At 41.7% G+C, this 25,316-nt stretch overlaps 5 protein-coding genes across 7 annotated transcripts; 2 read left to right on the forward strand and 3 right to left on the reverse strand.

Annotated features, from left to right (window-relative positions):
• Window positions 1-311: 311 nt before the first annotated feature.
• Brd8 (Bromodomain containing 8) lies at window positions 312-3,958 on the reverse strand. Its single transcript, XM_018010954.2, has 3 exons — window positions 3,238-3,958; window positions 2,090-3,172; window positions 312-2,027 (listed from the first exon to the last, which is right to left on the reverse strand). Exons 1-3 carry the CDS (start codon window positions 3,857-3,859, stop codon window positions 1,063-1,065), a joined length of 2,670 nt encoding a protein of 889 aa, XP_017866443.1. The 5' UTR covers window positions 3,860-3,958; the 3' UTR covers window positions 312-1,062.
• Window positions 3,959-4,180: 222 nt separating this feature from the next.
• On the forward strand, window positions 4,181-5,454 carry Cisd2 (CDGSH iron sulfur domain 2). The gene is made up of 3 exons (XM_018011070.2): window positions 4,181-4,386; window positions 4,870-5,084; window positions 5,154-5,454. The coding sequence occupies exons 1-3, from the start codon at window positions 4,290-4,292 to the stop codon at window positions 5,235-5,237; spliced, it is 396 nt and encodes a 131-aa protein (XP_017866559.1). The 5' UTR covers window positions 4,181-4,289; the 3' UTR covers window positions 5,238-5,454.
• Window positions 5,455-5,725: 271 nt separating this feature from the next.
• Window positions 5,726-7,856, reverse strand: eEF1gamma (elongation factor 1-gamma). The gene is made up of 3 exons (XM_018010976.2): window positions 7,697-7,856; window positions 7,404-7,553; window positions 5,726-7,116 (listed from the first exon to the last, which is right to left on the reverse strand). The coding sequence occupies exons 1-3, from the start codon at window positions 7,754-7,756 to the stop codon at window positions 5,998-6,000; spliced, it is 1,329 nt and encodes a 442-aa protein (XP_017866465.1). The 5' UTR covers window positions 7,757-7,856; the 3' UTR covers window positions 5,726-5,997.
• Window positions 7,857-7,893: 37 nt separating this feature from the next.
• Window positions 7,894-15,368, forward strand: Usp1 (ubiquitin specific protease 1). Of its 3 annotated transcripts, none has more exons than XM_018010897.2 (5): window positions 7,894-8,330; window positions 9,734-10,228; window positions 10,287-11,343; window positions 11,412-12,048; window positions 12,243-15,368. In XM_018010897.2, the coding sequence occupies exons 2-5, from the start codon at window positions 9,745-9,747 to the stop codon at window positions 13,434-13,436; spliced, it is 3,372 nt and encodes a 1,123-aa protein (XP_017866386.1). In that variant the 5' UTR covers window positions 7,894-8,330; window positions 9,734-9,744; the 3' UTR covers window positions 13,437-15,368. The 3 variants fall into 3 exon arrangements, with proteins under 3 accessions (XP_017866386.1, XP_017866395.1, XP_089318723.1); XM_018010906.2 differs by having other exon boundaries at window positions 7,894-8,062; XM_089462597.1 differs by having other exon boundaries at window positions 7,896-8,001.
• A 739-nt stretch (window positions 15,369-16,107) lies between these two features.
• LOC108616009 (aminopeptidase N-like) lies at window positions 16,108-24,195 on the reverse strand. Its single transcript, XM_018010941.2, has 7 exons — window positions 24,041-24,195; window positions 20,030-20,500; window positions 19,339-19,494; window positions 18,415-19,272; window positions 17,799-18,348; window positions 16,543-17,063; window positions 16,108-16,484 (listed from the first exon to the last, which is right to left on the reverse strand). The coding sequence occupies exons 2-7, from the start codon at window positions 20,491-20,493 to the stop codon at window positions 16,241-16,243; spliced, it is 2,793 nt and encodes a 930-aa protein (XP_017866430.1). The 5' UTR covers window positions 20,494-20,500; window positions 24,041-24,195; the 3' UTR covers window positions 16,108-16,240.
• Between the last annotated feature and the right edge of the window lie 1,121 nt (window positions 24,196-25,316).

Here is a 25,316-nt window from a genome sequence, read left to right on the forward strand (position 1 = left end):
CAACCTTGAAACTGCATTGTTAAGTCGATTCGATGCATATCTATTCATCATCTAGTTTTCTTAACAATCACTATTATGTTTATAAATAGCATATCTTAAAGACTTATAACTTAAAATGTAGAAACAGTATTTAAAACCCTGTTTCATTAATGATTATTATCAATTGTTTTTTTTTTTATTTTTTTATTATCAATTGTTTGCCTAACAGTATTTTTGCATGGATTTGCATAGGTTAATAAAATATATTCTTTATTAACTTATCCAAATATATTAATGTATCGTGTGATTACGATAAAAAAGTTCTTTAGCAATTATTTCTCTGAATATTATTATCTCTTAAGATAAATTGGCTTTTATTATTGTATTGATTAGATTATATTGATAATAATATAACCATGTGTCTTATATCATAAGTTTAAGTGCATTATAAGAGCAGCGGCTATCGTGGGATTACACTTAAATAACTTTTTAAAACAATACAAAAATATTATATAAAGAAAACAAAATTTATTTTAATTGATATTAATAATCAATGAATTACGATTATTAATTGTATCAATTGAAATAAAATTTATTTACTTTTTAAAATATTATTGTATTATATTTATAATATTATCCAAGCTAATAAGAATATATCTATCGTATTATTCATGTATATTATTATTATTAAAAGTATTATAAGAGCAGCGGCTATCGTTTGATAATACTTAATCAGTATTTGTAAACTGGTTTTCTTTTCTTTTCTTTTCTTCAAATTTTTTTTTTTTTTTATTGATTTGGATAAGTTATCATTTATATCATTAACTATTATAAGACCAGCGGCTATTGTATGTTTGTAGTGTACAAACTTGTTAATTTAGGTTTGCTATTAATATGTATGAAAGGCTTATAGCTTAGCATTAGACAGATTAATATATAAGGGTTCCAGAATTATATTGTCTATGTAAAATATATTGTGGCCTCACTTTGCTGCCATGGATTATACAGGTTTGATAGTATATATGGGTTTCAGTTCTATTGACATGATTATGGAAAAATAATATTAATAATAATAAACTTAGTCTAATGATGCCTTTGGCTCTTGCGCGAACCACTGCGTGCTTTGTTGCCAGCTGGCGTTCGCTCCTTTTCCTTCTCCTTTTCTTTTTCTTTTTCCTTCTCCTTCTCCTTTTCCACTTTGCTGCTGTTGCTGCTGGAGGAGCTGTTGTCGGATTGCATGTGAGTGATGGCCGCGAACTCCTTGAGCGAGCGGCACTCCTGCATGAACAGCAGCGCCGTCTTGTGCTGCGTGGTGTGCGGCTTGTAGACCAGCAACAGATTCTGGCACATGAGCACCACATCCCGCTGCAGCTCGTTAATGCTGCGTAGATGGCCGGAGTCGATGTTACGTTTGATGGTGGGCAAGTCCATGGGGCGCAAGCACAGCTCTGCCTTCTTGTGGGGATGCTCGTCGTTAAAGGCGCGCCGAAAGGGAGCCGCATGTTTGCTCTCCTGCAGCGTGCTGTAAATGCTGAGGAAGAGCTTCTTGGAGGCGCCACGCGTCTCGCGACGATCGTCAGTGTGCTCACTGGACGCCGGTGAATTGGGTATGCTGTCTATGACAGGAGTGGAGGAGCAGCGACGCCGTGTACTGGATCTGGCTGTGGAATGATCGCTGGCCGTTGTCGTGTCATCATCCACCATGGGACTCTCTGAGCGATCGCGATGCGGCAGTCTACGCAACAGTGGCGCACGTGCAGAAAGGGGCGCAGGAGCAGGTGTGCTGGATAACCCAAAGCCGCTGGGTGGCGTCTGTCGTGTGCCACTGCTCGGCTCTGGATCGGGCTTGGTTTCCGTATGCTGCTTGGATTTCGCATTACGGATGGGCTCATCCGCTTTGCTGCTTTCTGTCAGCGAAGAAGACTCCTCGTCCGTGTCATGCACTGAACTGGCGGCAGTGGGTGCAGGCGTCTTCAGCTCTGTACTGGTTTCGGCTGTGAGCTTGCAAGTTTCCGAACTGCTTTCCTTGCTGGGCTCCTCTTTGGCCACTAAAATGAAATGATACAATAAATCTGAACTGGAAGTCTTTCATCTTCTGAATTACCCTCACCTTCATTGTTGGCCTCGACTTGCTCAGCTTTCCCTTCTGCCTCATCCGAAGCAGCAGCTTCTTCTGGTTTTTTACTGACTTCGGGTGTGTTGGCTTCAGTTGCTGCAGGAGATTTGCTAGCTGCTGCTTCAACTGCCTCTGTTGTATCAGCCACCACAGGCGTAGGGACTTCCCGAGCATTCTCCTCACTTGAGCTGCTGGCAATTGTTATTGTCTCATTTAACTCCTCGGCGATTATTTCTGCATCATCTATGGCCATGTCTGGGGCTTCAACTGATGGCTGACTGCGCTCCTTGCTCTCCTGTGATGCCACGGCTGCCAATGGTATATTATCGTTGGAATCATCACTGGAGCCAATGACCACTTCCTGTGTTTTCGGCTGTGCTGGCGATTGGCTGGACTTGCGATTGGCCGAATCGTCATGCTTTAGCGATTCCAGTTTCTCTTCAAAGTCAACTGCCTCAGCTTTGGCTGGCGCCTCGGCTGGGGACACCACATTGTCCACGTTCTTCAATATCTCCTCATCAATAACGCTGACCATTTCAATGCCAATGTCGTCAATAATGTTCTTACAGAACGCCTCGATCAGATGCTGCTCCGCGGGATCATCGGTGAAAATTGCCTCCAGATCTGCTGCAGCCTGTTTGTCAGTGACGTTTGCCTCCGCATCTGTGGACTTTGTTGGCGATTCATCCGGTTTATTAGTAGTGGCTGTTGCTGCAGCAGCTACTTTATTCTTCTCCAGCAGCATGGACAGTGTCGGCGCAGCCTGTGAGGGACTGCGCTCGGTGATGGGCACCTCAGGTGGCGGCGGTCCGCTAATGGGTCGTGTCATAAATTCTGGATCGTTTGAACTTTTCAATATGACTGCCGGTTGACTGGGCATGGCACTGGCGCCACTTGTCAGCAGCGAAGTTATCGTTGGCGCCGTTGCCGTCGCACGGGCCACGCCTGTGCCCGCGGAGCTGCCTGTTGGCGATGTGGCAGTGTTGCTATTGCTGCCGCCGGGTGACTTGAGTAGCGATGTTAGCAAGGGAGCGGGAGCTGCTTGCTGCTTATTACTGTTCCCAGCTGGGTTGGCGGCTAGAAGTAGATTTACATTAATATATGCGTTGCATTCATGGAACCCGGACTCGTTGGAAACAAACCTGGAATGTCCTCCACATCCATATCCACTGAAGTTGTGTCGGCAGTTAGGTTGGAGCGTCTTCCTGTTGCACTTTCTCTGTTACGCCAGTTGCCAGCAATATCCTTTTTACGTTGCTCGCGCTCCCGCATTCGATTCTCCAGCTTCATTTCCTCAATGCGCTTCGTTTCCTGTTCCTTTTCTATTTCCTGCCACATCCTCTGCAGCTCCTGCTCGGTTATTTCATCCGATTGCAAGGCCTCAATTTCCCGTTGCACCTTGCTATACAGCTCCTGATCTCGGCGCATCTGAGTTTTGACTTCCAGCAGGCGCTCTTCCGTTAGCCGTCGCAGAAGGATCTCTGTGGGAGTCTCCACGGCCACGGTAGCGGGAGAAGAGAAGCCGCTGCTTTCGTTGGTGCGCTTCTTGCGTTTCGTGGTCTCAACTGTCTCCAGAAGGTGGCCATACTGGACGGCACAGTTTTTCTGAGAATACCAATCCGCGGGTCGAGAATTTCCATTGCCACAAACTGTTTTCAGTGTGCGGCTAACTGTTATCCAATTCTGGTCTCCACTGCACGAAACTGCTGATGCCAGGCATAATTGTTCGCGTTTGGTCCAAGTGTCAAGAGGAGCGCGGCTCATTTGTTAATATTATTTGATGTACAAAAGCCGCAAACAAATATTTCACAAGCGCCGTGTACAGATAGAGATGAGCGCTAATAGAGATGAGCAGTCTTGATGTAACTGTTACTAAGTAACTAACAAAAAAAAAAAGGTATTTTTAGGACTGTAACTAAGAAAATACGTGAAATTTTACTTACAAACCTATAGCATATTCAATCTATATAGATTTTATAATTAGATATATATTTTTTTAAATTAATAATTGTTCTTGTTGAAGTCAAAAGTACTTAATTCTTGTCAGTATATATTTGGTATTTTTCAGTATATTTCTGTTTTTCAGCTAGGGTCACTCAGCTACACACAACAACAATAAAAACAAGCAGCTTACAGATTTTTTGTGTACTACAATTGTGTTTAATTTGTAAAGGCACAAAAAAATAAAGCCAAAATGCAATCATTATCGCATGCAGTGAAAACAAGTCTGCCAAATTATTTGTCCAGCTTGCCGGTGCCCGACAGCGTGGGCGGCTGGTTTAAACTATCATGTGAGTGCCACGCTTGTCTGAACATTGGAATTGCACTAAAGGGCGCTCTAAAAAAGTTTGTCAATTCTTACACGATCTATAATGACATAGCTAAATAAGATCAATTTTAGTAAAATGCTATGTGATTATCTAGAATGCACTAGCATGTTTTGTGCATATTTTTAAAGCTTACCCCAGCGCTGCTCACCTGAGCCAACTTATTATGCAACATTTGGGTCAAAAAGCGCCATTGCTGAATTTGTTGTTTTTGTAAAACAAACGAGAATTCTCACAGAAAAGCTCAACAACTTTTTATCTGCATCATAGATAAACAACAGGCAATTATTGATAAGTTTAATGTGTGGAACATAATTTGACATGGATCGAATGTTACTATCCATAGCGAACTCCGTCAGCCGGTCAAAATTGGCTCTTCACGATTTGGCCTACTAACAGTCCAATAAGTATTGTAGTATTTCTGAAATAGTATTTTATCTTTTGCAGTCAAGGATTGGCTGGCACTCATTCCACCCACTGCCGTCGTTGTCGGCATTGGCTACATCTCGTATCAGGCCCTTTGTCCCGCAGCTCAGCGTAAATCGTGCTCTGGCCGTTGCAATGACAACATAAGGAAACACGAGGCGAAGGTTGTCGACATGATTGACATTGAAAACATTGCGGATAAGGCCGCTTTCTGTCGCTGCTGGAAGACCAAGAACGTGAGTATATCATATACGCGATGTTACTATAGGTTGCTTAATTAATGTCATTATCCCTATCCCTTTTAGTGGCCCTACTGTGATGGCAGCCACGGCGAGCACAATAAGAACACGGGCGACAATGTCGGACCGGTTGTGATCAAGCGAAAGTAATTTAAATCTGGATTCGCAGTAGCAGCGTTTTTCTAGCATTTCCTTGCTGATATACAAATGCAGGCAGTACGAACATTTCTGAAGTTTGCAATAACAAATTGTTTTAAATTCTATAGATTGTTTTCAACCTACTTTACCGTAAGCAAAAATTGAATGAATTAACTGGAAGGAAAGCCAATAAAGATTGCCTAAATGAATGTAATTCATACTAAAGAAATTAAGCAAGCTTATTATTAAGTTAGGGGAATTAATGATGCAAATTGCAATAGATTGTTCATCAGAGAAAACTTCAATTTATGCTTTAAGACTTCCTCAATATTAGATTTCTACTACCATTAATTGGTGCTTATGTAGCGAGATCTATCTATGTATCAACTCTCCCTCTATGCTATTCCCTTGAATTCAGACATTTTGGTGTAGTAGAAAACGCGTATTTATTTAAATTCCCGTATATAAGTTATTAGCTGGCTGATCTGTTTGACATTAAATTTTCTTTTTTTTTTTTTTGTTTATTACAAACATAATTCGTTTTCTAACAGAAATGCAGAGGGCTAAAACAATTTGAAATACAAAAGATTTGGCGTGCTGGGCAAACCAGGACATTATGTATATATATTTAGATGGTAATACAGCACGACGTTTCCGATTCACTTATATATCGTTACTAATCAGTTGGAACTTAGAAATAGAAATGGGCATTGTGATTGCTGCCCTGCGCTGCTGCATGTTGAATCTCGATTAGATATATTGTGTTTGCAACTTATTTGAAAATCTTGCCCTGGTTGAATTTACGGCCATCCTTGTCGGTGCCGGACCATGAGAAGTACTGGGTAACAAGCTTCTTGGTCTCCTCGCTCTTGGGATCCAATTTCTTCCAGTCATAGACCTCGTAGTCGATCTGCCAGTCGGGCGACAGGGGGAAGGCCAGCTCCTGTCCGCGCCACACCCACACACCAGAGATGGAGCTGTTGTTGTCCTCGCCGAAAAGGCACACTGAGGCGAATGCCTGCTTGCGCATCTTGTCCAAGCGCTGGAACATGCCAGTGATCAGATTGCAAGACATGAACACCTTGGAGAGCTCCTCATTGTATTTGTATGAGCCGAACCAGATGGAATAGTTCTCGGGATCAAACTTCTCGAAGAAATAAGGAATGGACTTCGATTCATCCTCGTTGGAATAGACGCGCTTGAAGTCATCAAAGTTGAAGGTACCCTTGGGCAGGGCATCGAAGGGATCCTTCGATTTGGGTTCAGCGGCCAAAGCCTCATCGGCAGCATCAAGCTCCTCAGGCTCTTCCTTCTTTGCCTCCTTCTTTTCCTTGGGCTTCTTCTCCTCCTTCTGTTTGGCTGGCTGCTGCTGCTTTGTTCCGGTCTTAGCCTGGAATTCAGCATACTTCTTGGGATCGTAGACTAGTGCCTTCTCGCACAGCTTGAAATCCTTGACAACAGCCTGAACCTGTGGCTGGTTCAGAATGGTAACGAACCAACGGTTCAAATTGACATAATCACGGCGCACACTTGGCTCCAGCACGTACTGGTACAGATGCAACAGGCTGGCGAAGACAACAATGTCAGCCAGAGTGATACGCTCACCCACGAGGTAGGTAACATCCAACAGCTTCTTGTTCAGACGCTGCAGCACAACCTCGGCGTCCTGCTTGACATTCGCGTTCTTCTGCTGTGGCATAATGCCAAGCAGCGGGAACACCCATGCGCAGGAGACCGGCAAGATTTCGTTGTCAGCAAACGAAGTCCATTGCAGCACCTCAGCCTGTGCAAAGGGGCACTTGCCACCACGAAGCTGCTCATTGGCCAAAAAGTAGGCAATGGCATTCGACTCGCTCAGGTATTTACCATCAGCGGTCTCAAATGCGGGCACCTAGAAAACAAAATGTTACATGTTATATTTTTGGGCCGGTTAATTCTGAAAATGTCAGCAAGCTGGCAGCAGCTCACGTGTTAATAATCGCAAACTTTTCAATACTTCCAAGAAGCAAAACTTATGAGTTGGCAAAATTTCACACGTTCCCCATGCGAATAACCTCATTTGCGCATAAATCTGCTATGCGATATTTTAGCTGCTGACGTTGCCGGCTTTTGTGCTCTTTGCCAAGCGATAAGCAACACCCATATATGTATATAAATAACTGAAAAGTCTAGACTCACCTTGCCGAAGGGGAACTTCTTTAGGAATTCCGCCGATTTGTTGGACTCGCCAAACTTGAAGTCCTCGGCCACTTTCACCTTTGCGCCAGAGTACTGGGCCGCGATGAGGGCCTTGTATGCGCGGAAGTTCTCGGGATAAGTGTAAAGTGTCTACAAATAAACATATTGCAGATTCAATTTAATATTTATTGTGTGCGTCCATCTTTTTTGCACTTGTTGAGCAACAATTTGGCAATTATTAATGCAGGATTGCACAATAATTTACAAATTAAACAAACGAATTTTTTACTTACTCCAGTCGACATCGTGATTTCTGCCGGAGAGAAAGAAGAAGACACACGCAGTTTTGTCATCGGCTGCTAGATGTCATGTTATGTGTGGAGTCCATTTCAGAGATTTTACAGTCACGCTGTTAAGTGAGGAGTAAATATGTTACGGTGGGGAGCACACTCTGTTGATTGTAGCGAGTAGCGAGCGGAGAGCACAACGAATGAACATCATCTGCCACCGAGAGCGACCGTACGCTTACGGCGCATAAGTTTAACTAAATTCAGTGCCTCAAACCACTTGAAACTATAAATAAATTAAATGTTAATGTGTAAGTGCAGCACCGCTACAATGCCCTGAAGTGCAGCAGTGAAGAAAGATTTCCTAACCAGGTACAAAAAGAGTTGGACGGTCACACGATAACCGCCGCAGTGAAAAAAAGTGAAAATTAGAGTGTGTGTGGTGTCAGTTTAACGAGTGCGGGGAGCGTTGCATGCGTGCGTATGTGTGAGTGTGTGTGTATGATTCTTACGTTGCGCTACGTTACGTTGCAAGTGAAATTTCATGACATTTGGCAGCGGCAATTGAAATTGTTTATTTTACTCAAAGCAATGCTACACAGAACATAGCAACTGCCCGCAAATGTTGTTCCCTAAATATGTGAGTCGCATTTATACATACATATACGAAAAACACATACGCGCACCCATACACCCATACACGTTTGCAAAATGAATGTCACAGCATCCAGCAAAATTTGCAAATCTTGCTTCTATTATTATAGCTGTTTACTTTGCATTTGCATTTGTTGCTGATCCGTGCTGTAATTGAAGCTGTGTGTGTGTGTGTGTGTGTGTGTGTGTACTCAACCCATCTTATTGGCGCTGTCTAAATGTGTAACCTTAGCATTATCATGCACTCTTTTCCCGTCACTTCTATTTGCAGCCTGTGCGACATGTGACCTTCATTCCAGCAACAAAATCAATAGCAATACACATAGTTAACGTTCACATTCATGTTCACGTTCACGTTCACTCCTTCTACATATCATTCGCATTAATATTTGTTTGTTCTTTGTTGCCCTCTGTCAACGCCCCCCTTCGATGCTTGGCCCTGGCCTACCTCACCAAAGCTACGCTTCAACCCCGCTTACCCACCTGTCGCCGTAAATTTTCATCAGCAGCCGGCCATGATTTGTACTTTACATAATTAGCCCATTTGCTAGGCGCTATTATTTTCAAATTGGAAATCTATTTAGCCTGTCGGGTGCTGTTCATTGCACAAATAATAATTCGAGGCTTGGACATTTGGTACAAACTTGAGTTTTAAGCCCGAATAAAAAGTGAAGAGCTTGGGAGAGTTAATCACGCGCATTTCGCAGATTCATATAAGCACCTTTGCTTGTAAATAGTTTTTCTGAAATGAATCATAAACACCTGAACGTAAGATTAATTATTGATTATTATACAATTTCTTATCACCTTATCGGACAACAATTTTGAATTTCAGTTGACGAGTCACTCAATCAGCACATGCGAACAAAATTTAGTTCATAAGTGCGATCGTTATATCTTCATAATGGCATTGCCAGAAAGTTTCACTTAAAAAAAAAGGAAATTGAATTGTCTAATAAGTTTCTCTTAGTTAGAGAAAGAAGGAACCATTATCAGCTGTTAGACCCACAAGAAGGGTGCGCACAAAACCGAGAGCAGACAGTGTGACCGTCTTACTTGAATTTCAAAATCATGTGCGTGCGAATGTCAGAATATACTTTCTAAGAAATCGAGTTCCATATAATTTTTATCACTGATAATTTACTATTTGTGCTTTTGTAGCAATAACAATTATATACACGTATAAATGTATGTATGTATATGTATTACAACACTGGTACAATTTTTGACAACTTTTATACACTGCTTTTTCTCATTTTCCTAAAGTTTTCGTATTGCTTTACTGAAATAGATCGTTTATAGTACTGTCACTTAAATTTAATTAGAATTATAATAAATAAATTAATATTATCCTCGAATTGAATTTCTCAAATTGTAACCTGTTGACAGGATAATGAAAGATGCTCGAATATGAAATATATGAGCTGAAAGAGGAACAAGTACGTCTTCCGCCAATCAGCAGCAACAACACCACCACCAACAATAAAAGCCCAAAACCACGTCAGAATCCGTACATTTTGTTGAAGTCCAACACTTTACTGAAACCCAAAGCTTCCACAACATCTGCAACGACTACTGAATCCGGTGAGCCGTCGCTGCCAGCACCAACGTGTTCGGTCATATATCCAGAGGTACAAGAGTACGTAGATCAGGTCGCACAGCCCCAACAAACAACCCACAAGGATATTGAGGCGGTGCCAAAGCGTAAACGTACTCGACGTGTTTATGTGGCAGAGCTCTCGCGTTGTGCCAGCCTAAGATCAAGGCAACCAGCAACAGTTAACCTACCACCCATACCGGAGAAAGCGTCAAGTCCATCACCGACAGCACAGTCATCGCCTACGCCCACAGAGGCTGCCGAGTGTCATAAGTATATCAAGTTAGGTAAGCAGCTGGAGCTTATACATTCAGTAGACAACTGCTAATGATTCAATTTTTGCAGAACATTTCAAACCCGAGTTTTGGAACCGCATTGAAGAGGAGCCAGAACCGAAAGTAACTGGAAGAAAGCGACGCGGAGGTGGCGGTGGTGTCAACGTCGGCGGTAGAAATCGCAAGCGTCGTTCTAAGATCGAGATCGATTCTAATTTCTCAGCGGAGACAGCAGCGGCCATCGCTGCGGCTCAAATCGAGCTTGATTCGAGTAAACCGGCGTCGCGCGCTTTTCGCAAACGCAAACGCAGCTGCAACATGTCGCTATACGACCGACGGTATCAAACATCCACAGACGAACAGCGGCGCGTGGCCAATGGCTATGTGTCTGGCGGCCCTGGTCTACGCGCTGGCAATTCGTCCGTCACCGGAGACAACGATTCACCCGAACTGCAGAGCCATCAGTATTATGGCCCAGCCGGTGGCAGCAATTCGAGCGGCGGCAGCTCCATCCCCGGCAGTGGCCTAAATGGCAGTGGTGGTACAGCATTGAATCATGTGCCCACTATGGGCACGCTGTGCAACATCGGCAACACTTGCTATCTGAATTCGGTGGTGTATACGCTGCGTTTTGCCCCGCACTTCCTGCACAATTTACATCATCTTATTCAGGATTTGAATGTGGTGCAGCAGGCGATACAGCGCCAACAGAATGCCAAGTCCGCCTCGCTGGGCCGCAACGTGAGCGGCAGCGGTGGTGCTCAATTGGAGCACGCACGCAGCTGGAGCAGCAAAGATCTGGCCACAACAGACCCGTACAACAGCACCAGCAATGGCAGCGGCAGCAATGCCGCCAGCAGCGGAAGCAAGAAGTCAACACATCAGTCGGTCAGTGAGAAATTGCACGATCTGTACAGCAGTCTGCATGGCAATGAGATGGCCGACTCCAGTGAGCCCTATCATGCGGACACCCTGTTGCATGCCATACAGGACGTCAATGCCACATTCGAGGGCAATCAACAACAGGATGCGCACGAGTTTCTAATGTGTGTGCTGAATTGTATACGCGAAACGAATCAGTCGCTGATAAAGGCCATTGGCGAGTGTCCGGAAGTGATTGCGAACGGGTGAGTTGTACCTGTTATAGGTGGACAATAATGTGACTAATTGACTGATTGCCTTTTCGTTTATGCAGCTACATTGCCAATCCTGATGATACGGATACGGTCGATTCTATGGAGCGCTCTGATGTGGGAAATCATGCGATCATGAGTGCTTCCGGCAATGGCTCGATAGCAACTAGTCAAAATCAAAGTACCACAACAACAAAAACATCATTTTTTTCACGCAAATCAAAGAGAAAAGATGAAGTGAAATCCTCAAAGGCGACACGATTGCAGTCACCGCTCAAAGATAATAGTCCAACCACAGCTGGCGGTGGCATAGGAACCACACATGTCGCCTCCAATAGTCTCTTTTATTTAAACACAGTCGATCTCAGCGGTGCTCCAGCTGCTTCAGCTGCTGCTGCTGCTGGTGCTAATACAACAGCATCAGCTGCATCGACCGCACCTGCAAAATATTCCAGTGATGATGAAATCAATACGGCTAGTCTACTCAAGGATAAAATGCGTCTGGAGGAGCGCATCCGCGAGCTGAATATCAACTTTTTCAACTCTGATTTTGAAGGTATTGTGGTGCTGACCACCAAATGCCTGAGCTGTGAAACAATTACGCGTCAGAAGCAAGGCATGCTCGATATCTCAGTACCTGTGCCGATTTCGGGTTATGATAATGCCGAATTGCAGGAAAAACCCAGCGCTTATATACAGGTTAGTACAGCAACCAGATCAGCTATAGAAAAAGTTCAATGGATCACAAAGGCATTAATTATCGTTAAGTACAATAGCGTACGATTGGATTTAGTCAGGCTTAATTCCCATTCATTCATTATTTTTATTCATGCTGAAATGCAATAATTGAAGACTGATTCATTGATGATATACTTTGTGTTTTTTTTTTTCAGAACTCTTGCATAACGCGTGAATATTTTCGCGGCGATAACAAATACAGCTGCAATCAGTGTACGGGCTACACTGAGGCCATACGCTCCATATCGTATGAGGTGCTGCCCCGTCTACTGGTCATCCAACTGAATCGGTTCTCGGGCGGCATGGAGAAGGTCAGCACCTATGTGCCCACAACATTTACGCTGCCCTGCTTCTGTGCCAAGTGCTGTGAGCTGAGCGATGCCAACAAGCTGCACGTTTACAAGCTGTACAGCGTCATAACGCACGTGGGCGCCACGTTAACAGTGGGCCATTATATAGCGTACACCTGCTTCTTGGACCTGGCCAGTGATTACGTCAATTGCCCCAAGGATCGACGCAATGCGACAAGCAGCGCACAACAACAGCAGTCAGCGGCACCAGCAGCTGGCAATGAGAACGCGGCGCCGAGCAATAATGGAATTAGCAGCATTGCGAGCTTACCGGTGTCAGCGGCTGCCTCGGCTTTGGCCTCGTCGGGCACCAGTTTGATGAAGAAAATGAAATTCGGCCGCAACAAAGCATCCAGCAGCGGCGACATGAGCAAAAATGTGAAGCAAGTGAACGGATTCACCAGCAAGACCATCACCAATGGCATTGGCAAGCTCAGCATGAACACCACCTGCCAAGGCATCAACTGTTGCGCGATGCGCCTGTGCTGCAGCCAACAGGCGAGCATGGCGGGCAGCACTACCGCCAGCAACAGCGACTTCAGCGAGGAATCCCTGCAGAATGGCAGCAACAGCAATCTCAGCTATGGCAGCAGCACCAACAGCTGTGCGTCGTATCCCACGGGCTATGGCAGCACGGGGCGCGGCGGAGTCAAAGCCAACTATGCGCAGGGCAACAGTAGCGAGCCCATTTGGTATATGTGCGACGATGATAAGATCAAGGCGATGACACAACGGGAATTCGAGGAGCTGCTCTCGCCGACGCGCAAAATTACAATTACACCGTATTTACTGTTCTATGCACGCTTCGATTTGCAGCCGGCGACGCCACAGAAGCCGAGCTCATCATCCACACCGCCACCACCGCAGCCCACGTCAGCAGCGTCGGCGTCGTCCGCAGCAGCAGCAGCAGCAGCAGCAGCAGTAGCAGTGCCGGCGCAGCAGCTACCGCAGAGCTCCTGGTCAAATGATAATCTGCAAAGTGGCTTGCACAAGATTTGAAAAGTTTTTGCGACGCTGCGCAAGGTCATCAAATGTAAAACAGATGTAAGACAAGCAGCTAAATGAACAGCAGTAGCAGCGGCAGCATTAAATAAGCAACCATATAAATAGAGCAGCTATGTAGGAACTTACATTCAAGTACATTATATATATAAATATATAGGAAACATATACAAATACGTCTCTTAGTTTAGGTCACACGAGTGTGGGCATAAGTTGAAGCAGAAGTCTGTTTGTTAAACAATTGTACACGTTTAAGCTCTATCGTTTATCTACATGCATAAAAACAAGTAACAAAAAAGTAAACTACATTTAATAACTCTTATATACGAAACAACAACAAAATGTTTAAAACTAAATACCCTTATGACTGAAGCCAGCTAAAAAAAAAAAAAAAAAAAAAAAAAATGAAAAGAAAATGATATATATCTATTATAATTACCACGCCCAGCCAAAGCCCTTGTTTCGGGCCTGGGCAACTGTGTAGGATAGTTGTGGTCCAGTTAAAGCCGTTGGCTAACAAATTCAATTAGTTTGACACATGGCATTTAGAATGTACTTTTGCGTTCAGTTCAAAAACATTTTTTACGTTAATACATTTCTATATACTATATATATATATATATATACATATACGCTATTTTGAGTTTAGCAAATAAGTATTGTTGCTTTTATTTGCTATGAAAACACTAAATTTTAATTTTGTCTTGGAAATTCATTTGTTAACATAACAATTAAAGCTGAAATCAAAGCTAAAATTGTAAACACGAATTTAACACGTTACGAACGCTATGCAAAAACTTGTTTCGCGCCTCAGTGAAATACTAATGAAAAAAAACATACGCATCAAATCTCGATAAGCCGTTTGTAAATTTACATAAACAGAAGCTCAATTCAATAAGTAATTTACAAATATGATAATACATCTTTTGAATATAGTTAATAAATCCGTTTTGTGCATAACTTCCATAAAGAAAAAATAGCCTAAAGGCAGTTTCAGCCTGACGGCAGCTTCGGCAACTTGTAATTCAAGCAGTAGCTAAATATTTTGTTCTACATAAACATAAAAACAAATACATATATACGTACATATTAATAAAAACGATTATCAATGCATCTGGACATAGTAATAGATATATTTCTATACATATATATATAAATATAAACATATTGGCCCAAGCATACATATATCAAGTGTTAAATAGTTGTTACAATTTAATGCAAACCAATGAAAGCCTTTCTTTTAGGCCAATTGAGAAGAACAACAACAGCAGCTAATAGAAGAAGAAGAAGAGCAACAACACACAACCAACACACACACACGTTCACAAAAGTGCATAAAATTGAAAGTCAATCAGAGAATTGTTATAAATGTAATAAAAGTTTATACTCATGTTTTTCATAGGACAAACTAAAGCAAAATAAGGATAGCAACAACAACACAGAGACACACAACTTCATGTATGTTAATACACAACAACACACTCACACATACACCTATGCTAATTATATTAAATAATAATAAAAATTAAATTTCATAATAAATACCGAATGCAATCTGTTCAGCTCTTTAGTTAGGGGTTTAGTTACGTCATTTCAGGAGCGCTGCTTTAGTGATATTAACATTTACAAACACACAAATACATAACACACTCAGAACACACATACATATTTATTTAGCTTGTACTTGTAATTTGTAAGATATAACAATTCCAATGAAACAACAATTGGAATCAAAAAAATCTAACCCCAAACAACAATAACTGAAGTTTCCACAAAATTGTGTTGAAGAAGCGCTGTTTAATTCCAATTACTTTTATTATTACGATAATTATGGATTATGATTATGATTATTATTATCATTATGATTGAGTAGCATAATAAAACATGCTTCAATATACGAAATATACAACATAATCTATGTACATTGTATATGCTATCTGTGTGTATCTGAATGCCTCAATTCTTAAGGAAGAAATGTGAAAGATATTCTCTTTGGAGAGCTGATAAATTCTGGGTAGAACTCATGTTCCTTAAGTTGCTGTAGTAGAAATATGAAAGGACGTAATCTGACCGAAAAATATAGCTTTCTAGCGTACTATGCTTATTTCCACTTTGAAGAAGGCTTTTGCTGAACCCATTTTCAATGGGAGATCAGGGTATAATGGTTTTGTTAGAAGTATGTAACGTGCAGAAGGGGACGTGACAGACCCCACAAAGTATATATATTCTTGATCAGGGCGAAGGGGCTGAATCAGAAGATATACGAGCTAGAGACTGAAAATTCCTAGGCCCGTGTATATCATGCGCATATCGAGCTTTTCTCCAAAAATGGATAACTACTACCGATATTTTATTATCGAATAAAAACCTTATCGAAAATGGGTTATTTTATTATATCGTCTACACTTTAAAATTTCGATTTTTGTGTAATTTACCCACGACTCCTAATAAAGTTATTATGCTAGTCTCTCTCTCCCCCTCTCGATCCCACCCCCTCCCTCACCATGTGCGAATATTTATTGAAATATCAGTTGCTCGAAGGGTTCAGGGGATCTCGTTGTCGAGCAGTCTCGACTAGAGGAAGAAATTCCTTGTTTATCTTTAGCTTTAATTTTTAACCTCTACAATCTTAGCTGTTAAAGAACCCAAACATAATTAACAACTGACATTTTGGTATTATATAATTATTTTAATATTCTTTTAGCTGATGAGGGCTTGTGCACGAAATGATTTATTTGACGTTATCTGTGGAGTATAACACATCTATTTCATGTTGTTTTCTTTTTTTTTAAGTTTTTGTTTTATTCTGTTGGTTTGTCAAGTAAACTCCTGATGGAGACCGAGACCTGGTCATAGTTGCGTTCCTTCCATTGGACATTGGTGAGCATGGTCTCTAGGGTTTGCTGTATGGCCTGTTCCAGTCCCTTCAGCGAACTTCTGTGCTCGGTAACGAAATTCCTGAAATCATCGAAATCGCTCTGCTGGAAGGTCTGCTCCGAGAAGGGCGGCAACAGCCGCGACATGTCCTTGACAATGGGACTGTAGCTGTGTTGGAAAAATGGTTAGTAATATAATTACATGTTGATTCGAGAGAATCGCTTACAATTTGTAGATGAAGTCCACGTTGTTCATGAAGTAATCTCGGGCCAAATGGAAGCCAATCTCATTGTATGCCACCGCCTGGAAGGCCCACATCGAGTCCTGTTTGCGTATGCCCTGCTTCGGCTCAAAGGTGAGTGCCAGGTAGCGCTGCAGCAGCCACACCTCACGCGTGCAGCCCAGCGACGACATAATCGTGCGCTTCTCGGCAGCCACGTTCGAGTTATTGTAGCGCATCCACAGGAAATTCCAATCGCCATCGTCGCCATGCCGTATGGCGGTGCAGTAGACCGTTTGCCGCAAATTGATGGGCACCGGATTCTGTTTGTCCGGATCCTGCTCGCTACGCCAGGCCGTAAAATAGTTCAGTGCCTTGGGCACACAGTCGCCCACCTGATACTGGCACGCCCAAGTGGCCACCATGGTCTTGAGCAGCACCTGGTCCTGCTGCTCAATGTTGGCGAAGGTGTCATTCAAGCCATTCAGATGCTCATAAACGGGCTCGATTAGCTTTTGCAGATAACGCTGAGAATAAACGTTGAAGAGGGATGTCATATAATGCGAATGGGTTTTTTTTATCCATCTCTACTCGTTCACGTAGCAAAAAGAGTGTATGCTGGGACTAGAGACTTAGATGTCCGATATGGACTTTCGTATGACTTTAAGAATAGAAGGCATAATATTTATTGTACCAACATAGTTAATTTCTGTGCACTGGAGGAACTAGAGAATTTTAATCTGGAATCGATGTATCATGGACCAAGGCATAGTATTTATTATACCAACATAGTTAATTTCTGTGCTCTGGAGGGACTAGAGAATTTTAATCTGGAATCGATGTATAGCTATAGGCATAGTATTTTGTATACTAACATAGTTAATTTCTGTGCACTGGAAGAACTAGAGAATTTTAATATAAAATCTATGTACGTGAACGAATACTATGCAGACGGTCTTGACCGACTGCCACATCTTACTTAATATAGAAACAGAGATAAAGAGAGCGAGAGAGAGAGAGAGCGAGAAAGTCTTTAAGAGATTGAGAGCGAAAAGAATTCGAAATGAATTTGAGACTAGGTTTTGATCTGGTCTAGAACGAACTTACGAAAAAATACAACTTTGACATGGGAATTTAGTGTCGGGCCGCATAATGTTTGCAATTTAAATAAAAATTAGAATGAGAGCTCTGGGTTACGTTGTCTTGTGTGTAGCAGGATAAGAGTGTATCTTGTCTTGAAATATACGTGGAACTCAACTAACCTTGAAGAACTCCAGATTGGGCGTTTGTCTGATGATACCCCTAAGGCGCTTCAAATTCTCAAAGGCCGACTTCCAGGGCAGATACTCGCGCTCGCGTCTCATATACTCCAGCAGTTCCATGGCGATGTCATAGTTCTGCTCGCCCGTCCAGGCCAGGTAGAAGGCATCGTCAATCAGCTGGGCGCGATTGATCACATGAATGCTCTCGAAGTCGCCATTGGTGAGCGTGTCGATGAGGAGTTTCCAGTTGCGCTCGTCATAGTTGACCTTGTACAGCGTCGACATCTGGGTATTGAATATGATCCACTGATCCTTGCCGGGCAGTCCCGTAATCGTCTTGGGCAGCACTTCGCCGGAGCTGCCGCACTCCATCCAGGTCTTGGGCGCCGTGTTCGTAAAGTCGCGCTCCCCCTGGGTGGTATAGCTGAGTGGCACCCACCAGCAGCCGCCTCGCTGTGCCCGTGAGATCTGAGTGTTCAGCAGATAACGCTCCTGGCTGAGCTTGGCACTGCCAGCTGAGTAGTCGCGGGTGATGTTGATAATGGGATAGCTGTGAAGGGTTTACAGATTAGAGATTCGTCTAGTCAGTCAAAAATTTTGGTGTATGAGCACTCACCCCGTCTGCAGAGTCCAGGAGTCCATAATGCGCTTGATGTCGTAGCTCTTGGGCAGTGCCCTGAACTTGTGGGCCGCTTCTGTCAGAGATTCCCAGAGATTATCCTGCTCGGCATTGCCGTAGGAGAACTTTTGCAGATAGTTTTGTATGCCCGAGCGGAAGGACTCGTCGCCCAAGAACATGTGCATCATGCGCAGCACTGTGGAGCCCTTCTGATATGAGATCTGGTCGAAGCTCTCCTGGATCTCAGTAACCAGCTCAATGGGTCGCGATATGGGATGGCTCGTCTCTAGTGCGTCCTTCCTGAAGATGACCAGCAGATTACTGAGCGACTCCTGTGCCATGGAACGCCACTCGGGATTGATTTTGTCCACACCCAAGCTGGCCACATATGTGGCGAATCCCTCGTTCAGCCACAGATCCGTCCACCACTTCATCGTGACCAGATTGCCGAACCACTGGTGGGCCAACTCATGGGCAATGATCGAGGCAACGCGCTGCTTGTCCGCCAGCGACGAGTGCTGAGCCGAATAGAGCAGAGCGATCTCCCTGTACGTGACCAGACCCCAGTTCTCCATAGCCCCTGCACTGAAATCCGGTATGGCTATCTGATCGATCTTCGGCAGCGGAAACTTAATGCCAAACAGATCCTCGTAGTACTGCAGCACCTTGGGTCCCACCTCGGCCGCATAGTCGCACTGCTCGATGGCGTTTGGCCGGGCCCAGGTGCGGAACAGCGTGCTGTTCGGCAGCGTGGAGGGCTTGTGGGAGAAGTCATTGACCGAATAGGCTACCAAGTAGGTGGACATGGGCACCGACTCCTCGAACTCACACCAAATATAATCCGCAATTTGTTCGCTGCAAATTATATCGTACAATTCTATATATAGTCTAACCGTCTGTCAACTGGCCAACCGGTCTTACTTGGGCTTTATCTCCTTGACGGGCATGTTGCTCAGTCCGTTGAAGCGCTTGTGGTAGCCAAGTGTAACCACAAAAGGCGCCTTGTAATCCGGCTCATCGAAGCAGGGGAAGGCCAAGCGCGCAGACGCTGGCTCAAACTGTGTTATGGACAGCCAGCTGAGTGAGAATTTTGAGATATTGTAAGAGAATATTTTGAAAAATACATAAGAACATAGGCATTGCTTTCGTGTAGCTAAATAACTGTGAATTATTGCGGCAATGTCTTTGTCATTAAGCTATAGTAGTGTCAATTGAATTATTTCGATTTTCTGAAATTTAACATACCATTAACATAACTTATTAACATAAATTATGCAGAGTATCCAAATTTATTTAGGTTCTGTACAGTCCTTATCTTGCTGCTTTTTTGTCCGTCTGTGTACCCGTCCGTCTATCCGCCCTTTTGTCCGTGCATCCTGTGTGTCAGAGTGCCTGTCCTTTTGTCCGTGCGTTCTTATGTCTCTCCGCACGTTCGTCTTTCTGCCTGCCTGTCCGTCCGATCCTCCACCTGATCGTCCCTCTATCCGTGCGTCGGCTGTCCGGTGCGTAAATAGTTCTACATATATTCCCTGGTAATTCCCTTAAGTAATATTTTCTAAAGACCATTTTCCTAAGATCATTCCCATATTTCTTTCCTTTGCGGGTCTCTTACCGGGACTTGTTCGTAACGGGATCAATGTAGGAGCTTCTGTAGTAGCCCTCCAGCTGACGGTTGAGCTCGGCGGCGAATGGCATGGTCAGCTCGTAGACATCTCCGGCCACGAGCTCCTCGCAGGTGCGCATCACATAGAAATCATGGACCGCATTCACCTCCGTGCCGGAGACGCAGTTCTTTTTGTTGGCACTCGATGTGTCGCGCAGTGTAATGAGCGACTCGTCGATCGTCAAGTTCTTCGCGTGCAACGTGATGTTATTTGCGTTTTCCAGCACCTTGAACAGGATTTTCACATCGCCCTCGAAACGCAGGTTGTCCGGGTCTTCAAAGTGCGTCAAGACACGTAAATTGTACTTCTGGGGCCGCAGCGCCGTGGGCAGCCGAAAATGGTTATAGCTCGAGTCGGCCAGGGTCAAGCCCAGCACCGCCCAACTGGCCACGAGCAGTAGAAGCAGCCGCATGTTAAAACTGCGGAGCAACAACAACAACAACAACAAGAGAGGGTAAAAACATTTATAAACAAACATCAATCAACGCGCTGCTAATGTGGAGCGGAATGGAGCAATTAACTAAATCACTTGCGGTATCGAAGCTTAAATCAATTTATAAAACAAGCCAAACGGAACGCAATCAACACCAACTAACGCTTAACACCATAACTATTGAGTGCAGGGTATACTGAGTGTTTAATGCATTTGTAATACGTTGTGAAAATGAATCACTTTAGATCAGGACTTCAGTATATAAAATTCATGGATATAAAATTCCGTAACAGTCTAATCAAGTTATAAAGCATAAAGTATGCACTTATACTCCTCATCTGAATACCAGTAGGCCTATTGATATAGTTGTAATATGTTTCTCAGCCTTCCTTTCTCTGTCTTTCTATCTGTCAATCGCCCTCTCTCTATCTTAAATTATGTTTATATGATTTTCTCTACTTCTTTGTCTCCCTTTATCTCTCTTTCTCTTCATCTCTCTTTCTTAAGATCCCTATATACATATCTCTCATATCTCTCCCAAGCTTTCTTTGCCGCATCTTTACTCTTTCTTTTTTCCTCTATTTCATCTCTAAGTTTCTATCCATATTGTTTTCTTTTCTCTCATCTTTTTCCTTCTTTCTCCGTCTTCTTCTGTCTCATTCTCACACTCCTTAGCTTCGTATATGTCAAGGGCGAAAACCTCGATGAAAAACCTTCTTAAATACAGACACACATCAATTTTAATGTTCTTATTCTAGAGTTAAGATTCTCTATGTTATATGCCTGCACTGCATTAGACAAAAGCCCTATATCTAAAAGGGTATACAACCTTCGAATTTGATTATAGCCACAACTGAGCCGCAAGCAAATCAATTATTTATATTTAGTGTTAACTAAAATAAAAGAGCAACCTTTGTTCTAGTTTTGCAAGTTCTCTTAAAGCTTCTTGTAATTCGCAATGAAATTAAGTGTAGCCGAAGGGCATTTAAAATGTGATATGACTAATGTAATGCTAAGTATTTAATTGTATTTTATTTTATTTTGTTTTTTATTTATTTTATTTTATTTTGTTTTTATTTATTTATTTAATTTTGTCTGGGTTGCTAGTGATGTTCGGCATCTTTGCCATGCCGCACACGTATTAAGGTCTGGGCCAATGAAACTTGAATAATTTTTATTTTTATTGAACATTTCGCTTTATATCGTGTTTGCTGTTTTGCGCTGCCCTGACGCTCATTTGTTATTATTTTGTAGCAATATTATGCTGATTGTGTGCAAAATGTGAGGTGCTTCGCGTCAGGTGTTTGCATCTGATTCGGAACTGATTCTAAAGACTGTAACACCCAATGGGTGTGACATATGTAGCTGCCAGAGATCATTTAGAGAGCATCTCTATCTCTCTCTTAGTCCCTCTCCCAAACACACACACACACACACACACACACACACACACACACACACACACACACAGAGTGTGAAAGAACAGTAACTGGATAAACCAGATGAGAACTTACAACTCGTTTTTTTCTCAATCAGAATTAAAGCTATGCGTGTGTAGTTATTTGTGTGTGTGTATGGGTGTGTAGGTGTCTATGTGTGTGTGGGTGTGTGTTTATTAAACATATGCAAAAGCTGACTGTGGGCGCGGCCATTGAACCCCCATATTAACATATTCCCGACTATCTGCACCTATGAGGGAGGAAGCCGCGCTCAGTTTATGCATTGAGAACATGTCGAAAGTTGATTCGAAAGTCAAGAATTGACAGCATGATTGATGCATGGATTGGGCGCTGCATGTACAAAACATTGAAAGCATTTCAATTCTGTGTGGCGTTTTCTCTGAAATCAATTATAAATTAAACAGTTTGCTGCTGTCGGGTATATACGACGGGATCATACCTGCCCATGAGAAGCACTGCTAAGAGAAAACTTTAGGAAACGGATTAACAAATATGTCATATTTTTATACGAGCTTGAGCATAGTAAAGCAACAATGTCCCACACTTTATAGAAACTATTGCCCTTACAAATAAAGCTTAGGATGAGTCTAATTGATTAGATATTAATAAAAAGCAAACAAGAATTTCAATGTATTATAGAATTTTAGAGTTGTACTTGAAAATGTTTTAAGTAGACTATACAAACTCTGAAGCTACTTGGGGCACTGTAACATGAACTTAAGATATAAGTATCAAAATAAAAATAATATATAAATATAGACAACAAAGCCTATATTAAATTGGAGACATCAACAACAAAATCAGCTTTTCTAATTCACGCGAAAGTATTCAATAGATATATTAACATAAATATGTACATTAAAGATATATATTTCATATTTATTGTAAGAATTTATAATAATTTTATTAATTATTTATTTTAGAGACCAAGTTCAACAAACACTTTTTAAATTAATTTTTTATTGATTGTGTTAATAACCGATACATAACCGTTTGAAGGATTTCTAATAGTGGAATTTCTTCAAAAATATATTAGAATAATATATTAAATTTAATAACATTTAAGTAGACATAATATTATGAAAAACTATGGATCTTTATATTTTGACCTGAACCGTTTATATCCGATTAAACCACTTCAAAAAATATTTTAAGCCATTAGATTTATATACGAATATACACACAAGTGAATATTTACTATATAAACTATACGCCATATGCAAAAAAAAAAAAAAAAAAAAAAAAAAAACCATAACCGATATATAACCATTTAAGCTGAAAGTCACATCCAAAAGCTTTAGGTATTCAGCAGATTCACTTTCAGCCTCAGGGTTTTTTAATTGAATTCGATAAATCAAAAAATGAACCGATTCGGAAGTGCTTAGTAATGCCAAAGCGAAGATTAGCTAAATGATATTTATGCATGCATGCAGCTGAAATTGTCATAAATGTTCAATTACATGAACTTGAAACATTTAAAGTTTGCTATTGAAATAATACAACCGATTCAAATTGCATAACCGTTAACGCTTCGCAATTTACTGCACTGATTTCAGCTATGATTCGAGCGCTTGGCATTGACATATCAATTGAACTTGAAGCACTTTGCCTACGAAACGCGAAATTGATTTGCACAGCTTCTGGCATACATACTATATATGAACTTTAATTATAATAGATATTTATATACTCTATATATATATCGATATCTGTTCTTCTTTAATTGCTGGGCGTTGCTGAGGGAAAAGTCGAGTAGTTGAATAACACTTCTGTCAATAGTTACAGCAAATGGTTTACGAGCGTTTCGAATTTCACGTTATCTGTTTATATTTTAATAATATTAATTACTTTAAGTTTTTAGTTTATTTTATGAGCAATTTTTGTAGACGTTTTAATTTCGTTAAGCTTAAACAAGTTTTGTTGCTTTGTGATTTATTTATCTTTTTACTTAAAGCGCAGGGCTTGAGCTTGGAGTTATGCACATAACTGGGCTTATACAGATATGTTTGTAGTTATATTATATATATAACTTTCTAGATTGTATACAACTGAACTAACTACCGTACCGCTTGGAGCTTCTGTTAGCTAGACGTGAATGCGAGCCGTTCGCTGGTCGGCGGCAATCTAAAGATTTTCATAGCAAGGCGCTTTTATCTTATAGGCGCATACACACGCACACGCACACACACACACACGGAGAGAAAGAGAGAGAGAGGGATAGAAAGAGAGAGCATGATTGAGCGTCGCTTTTCGCAGTCGCAGCAACAGCAGGCGGCTTAAACGAAACAAATTCGTGCTTCGGCGTCGGCGCAGTTCAGGCTTTTGTGGAACCTTTATCAAAATTATACACGCACACACACGCACCTATATATATATACGCACACACACACACAGCGCTCACAGCGGGTAGTCAGAACTTTGCTTGCAATATCTAATGGCAGGGCTTACGCAGCGTATGCGCGATTTCTGTGAATTTGAATGCAGACACACACATACACACACACATGCACACTCAGCTTGAAGATGCCACATGGTGGCATGTTGTTGACGCCAACGTGTTTTTGACCCTAATTGCGCTGATTAACCCGTTTTTCTCTTTTTTGTGTGTGGTGTTTTTTTTTTATTTTTTGCAACACTTCAGGCCAAAGCCACTGTAACCACCAAGCAACAGCGGCCAGCCCCACTCGCACCACCCACAGCACAGATAAGCATGGGACAACACGCACAGCATGCAACACATTTGGCATTTGGGCACCCCGCCAGTCTCTGATGCTCAGTTACACTGAGCGAAACTAGTGCGCCTTGAGCTTAAAAACAAGCTTTCGCTGTATATAGAAATATTATATTATATATACATATGATATACTGCTGATTGCCAATATATAGCCAAATATAATGTTTACTAAAAATATATATTAAAAATGATTTATTTTCCTGTATGAAATATGGTTCAGAAATTAAGTCTTCAGCTTTACAAATTGTTAATGAAAACAACAAAATATTTAATTATTTTACTGATTTATTTCAATGTAATATTTAAACAAATCTTTTTACTTAGAAAAAATATTAGAAATATTTATTATATACAAATTATTTATGACATATGTATATACAATTTGTAATATTTATTTTTAGCAATTCTTGAGCTACATTTTTTTATAGGCTATTACTAATGAATATCATTTTGATCATTAAAAAAATTACTTTATATTTTATACAACTTTTAATTGTTGGTAGTAATTTTACACTTATTTTTATCTAACTTTTTACTAAATTAAAATTTTTTTAATAAATATATATTAAGTTTTAATTTACATATTTTTTTGTTTCGTATTAAGGAAG

This window comes from Drosophila arizonae, chromosome 2 (genome assembly GCF_054131065.1).
Source record: "Drosophila arizonae isolate 15081-1271.41 chromosome 2, UAZ_ARI_1.0, whole genome shotgun sequence".
Classification (NCBI taxonomy): Eukaryota; Metazoa; Arthropoda; class Insecta; order Diptera; family Drosophilidae; genus Drosophila; species Drosophila arizonae.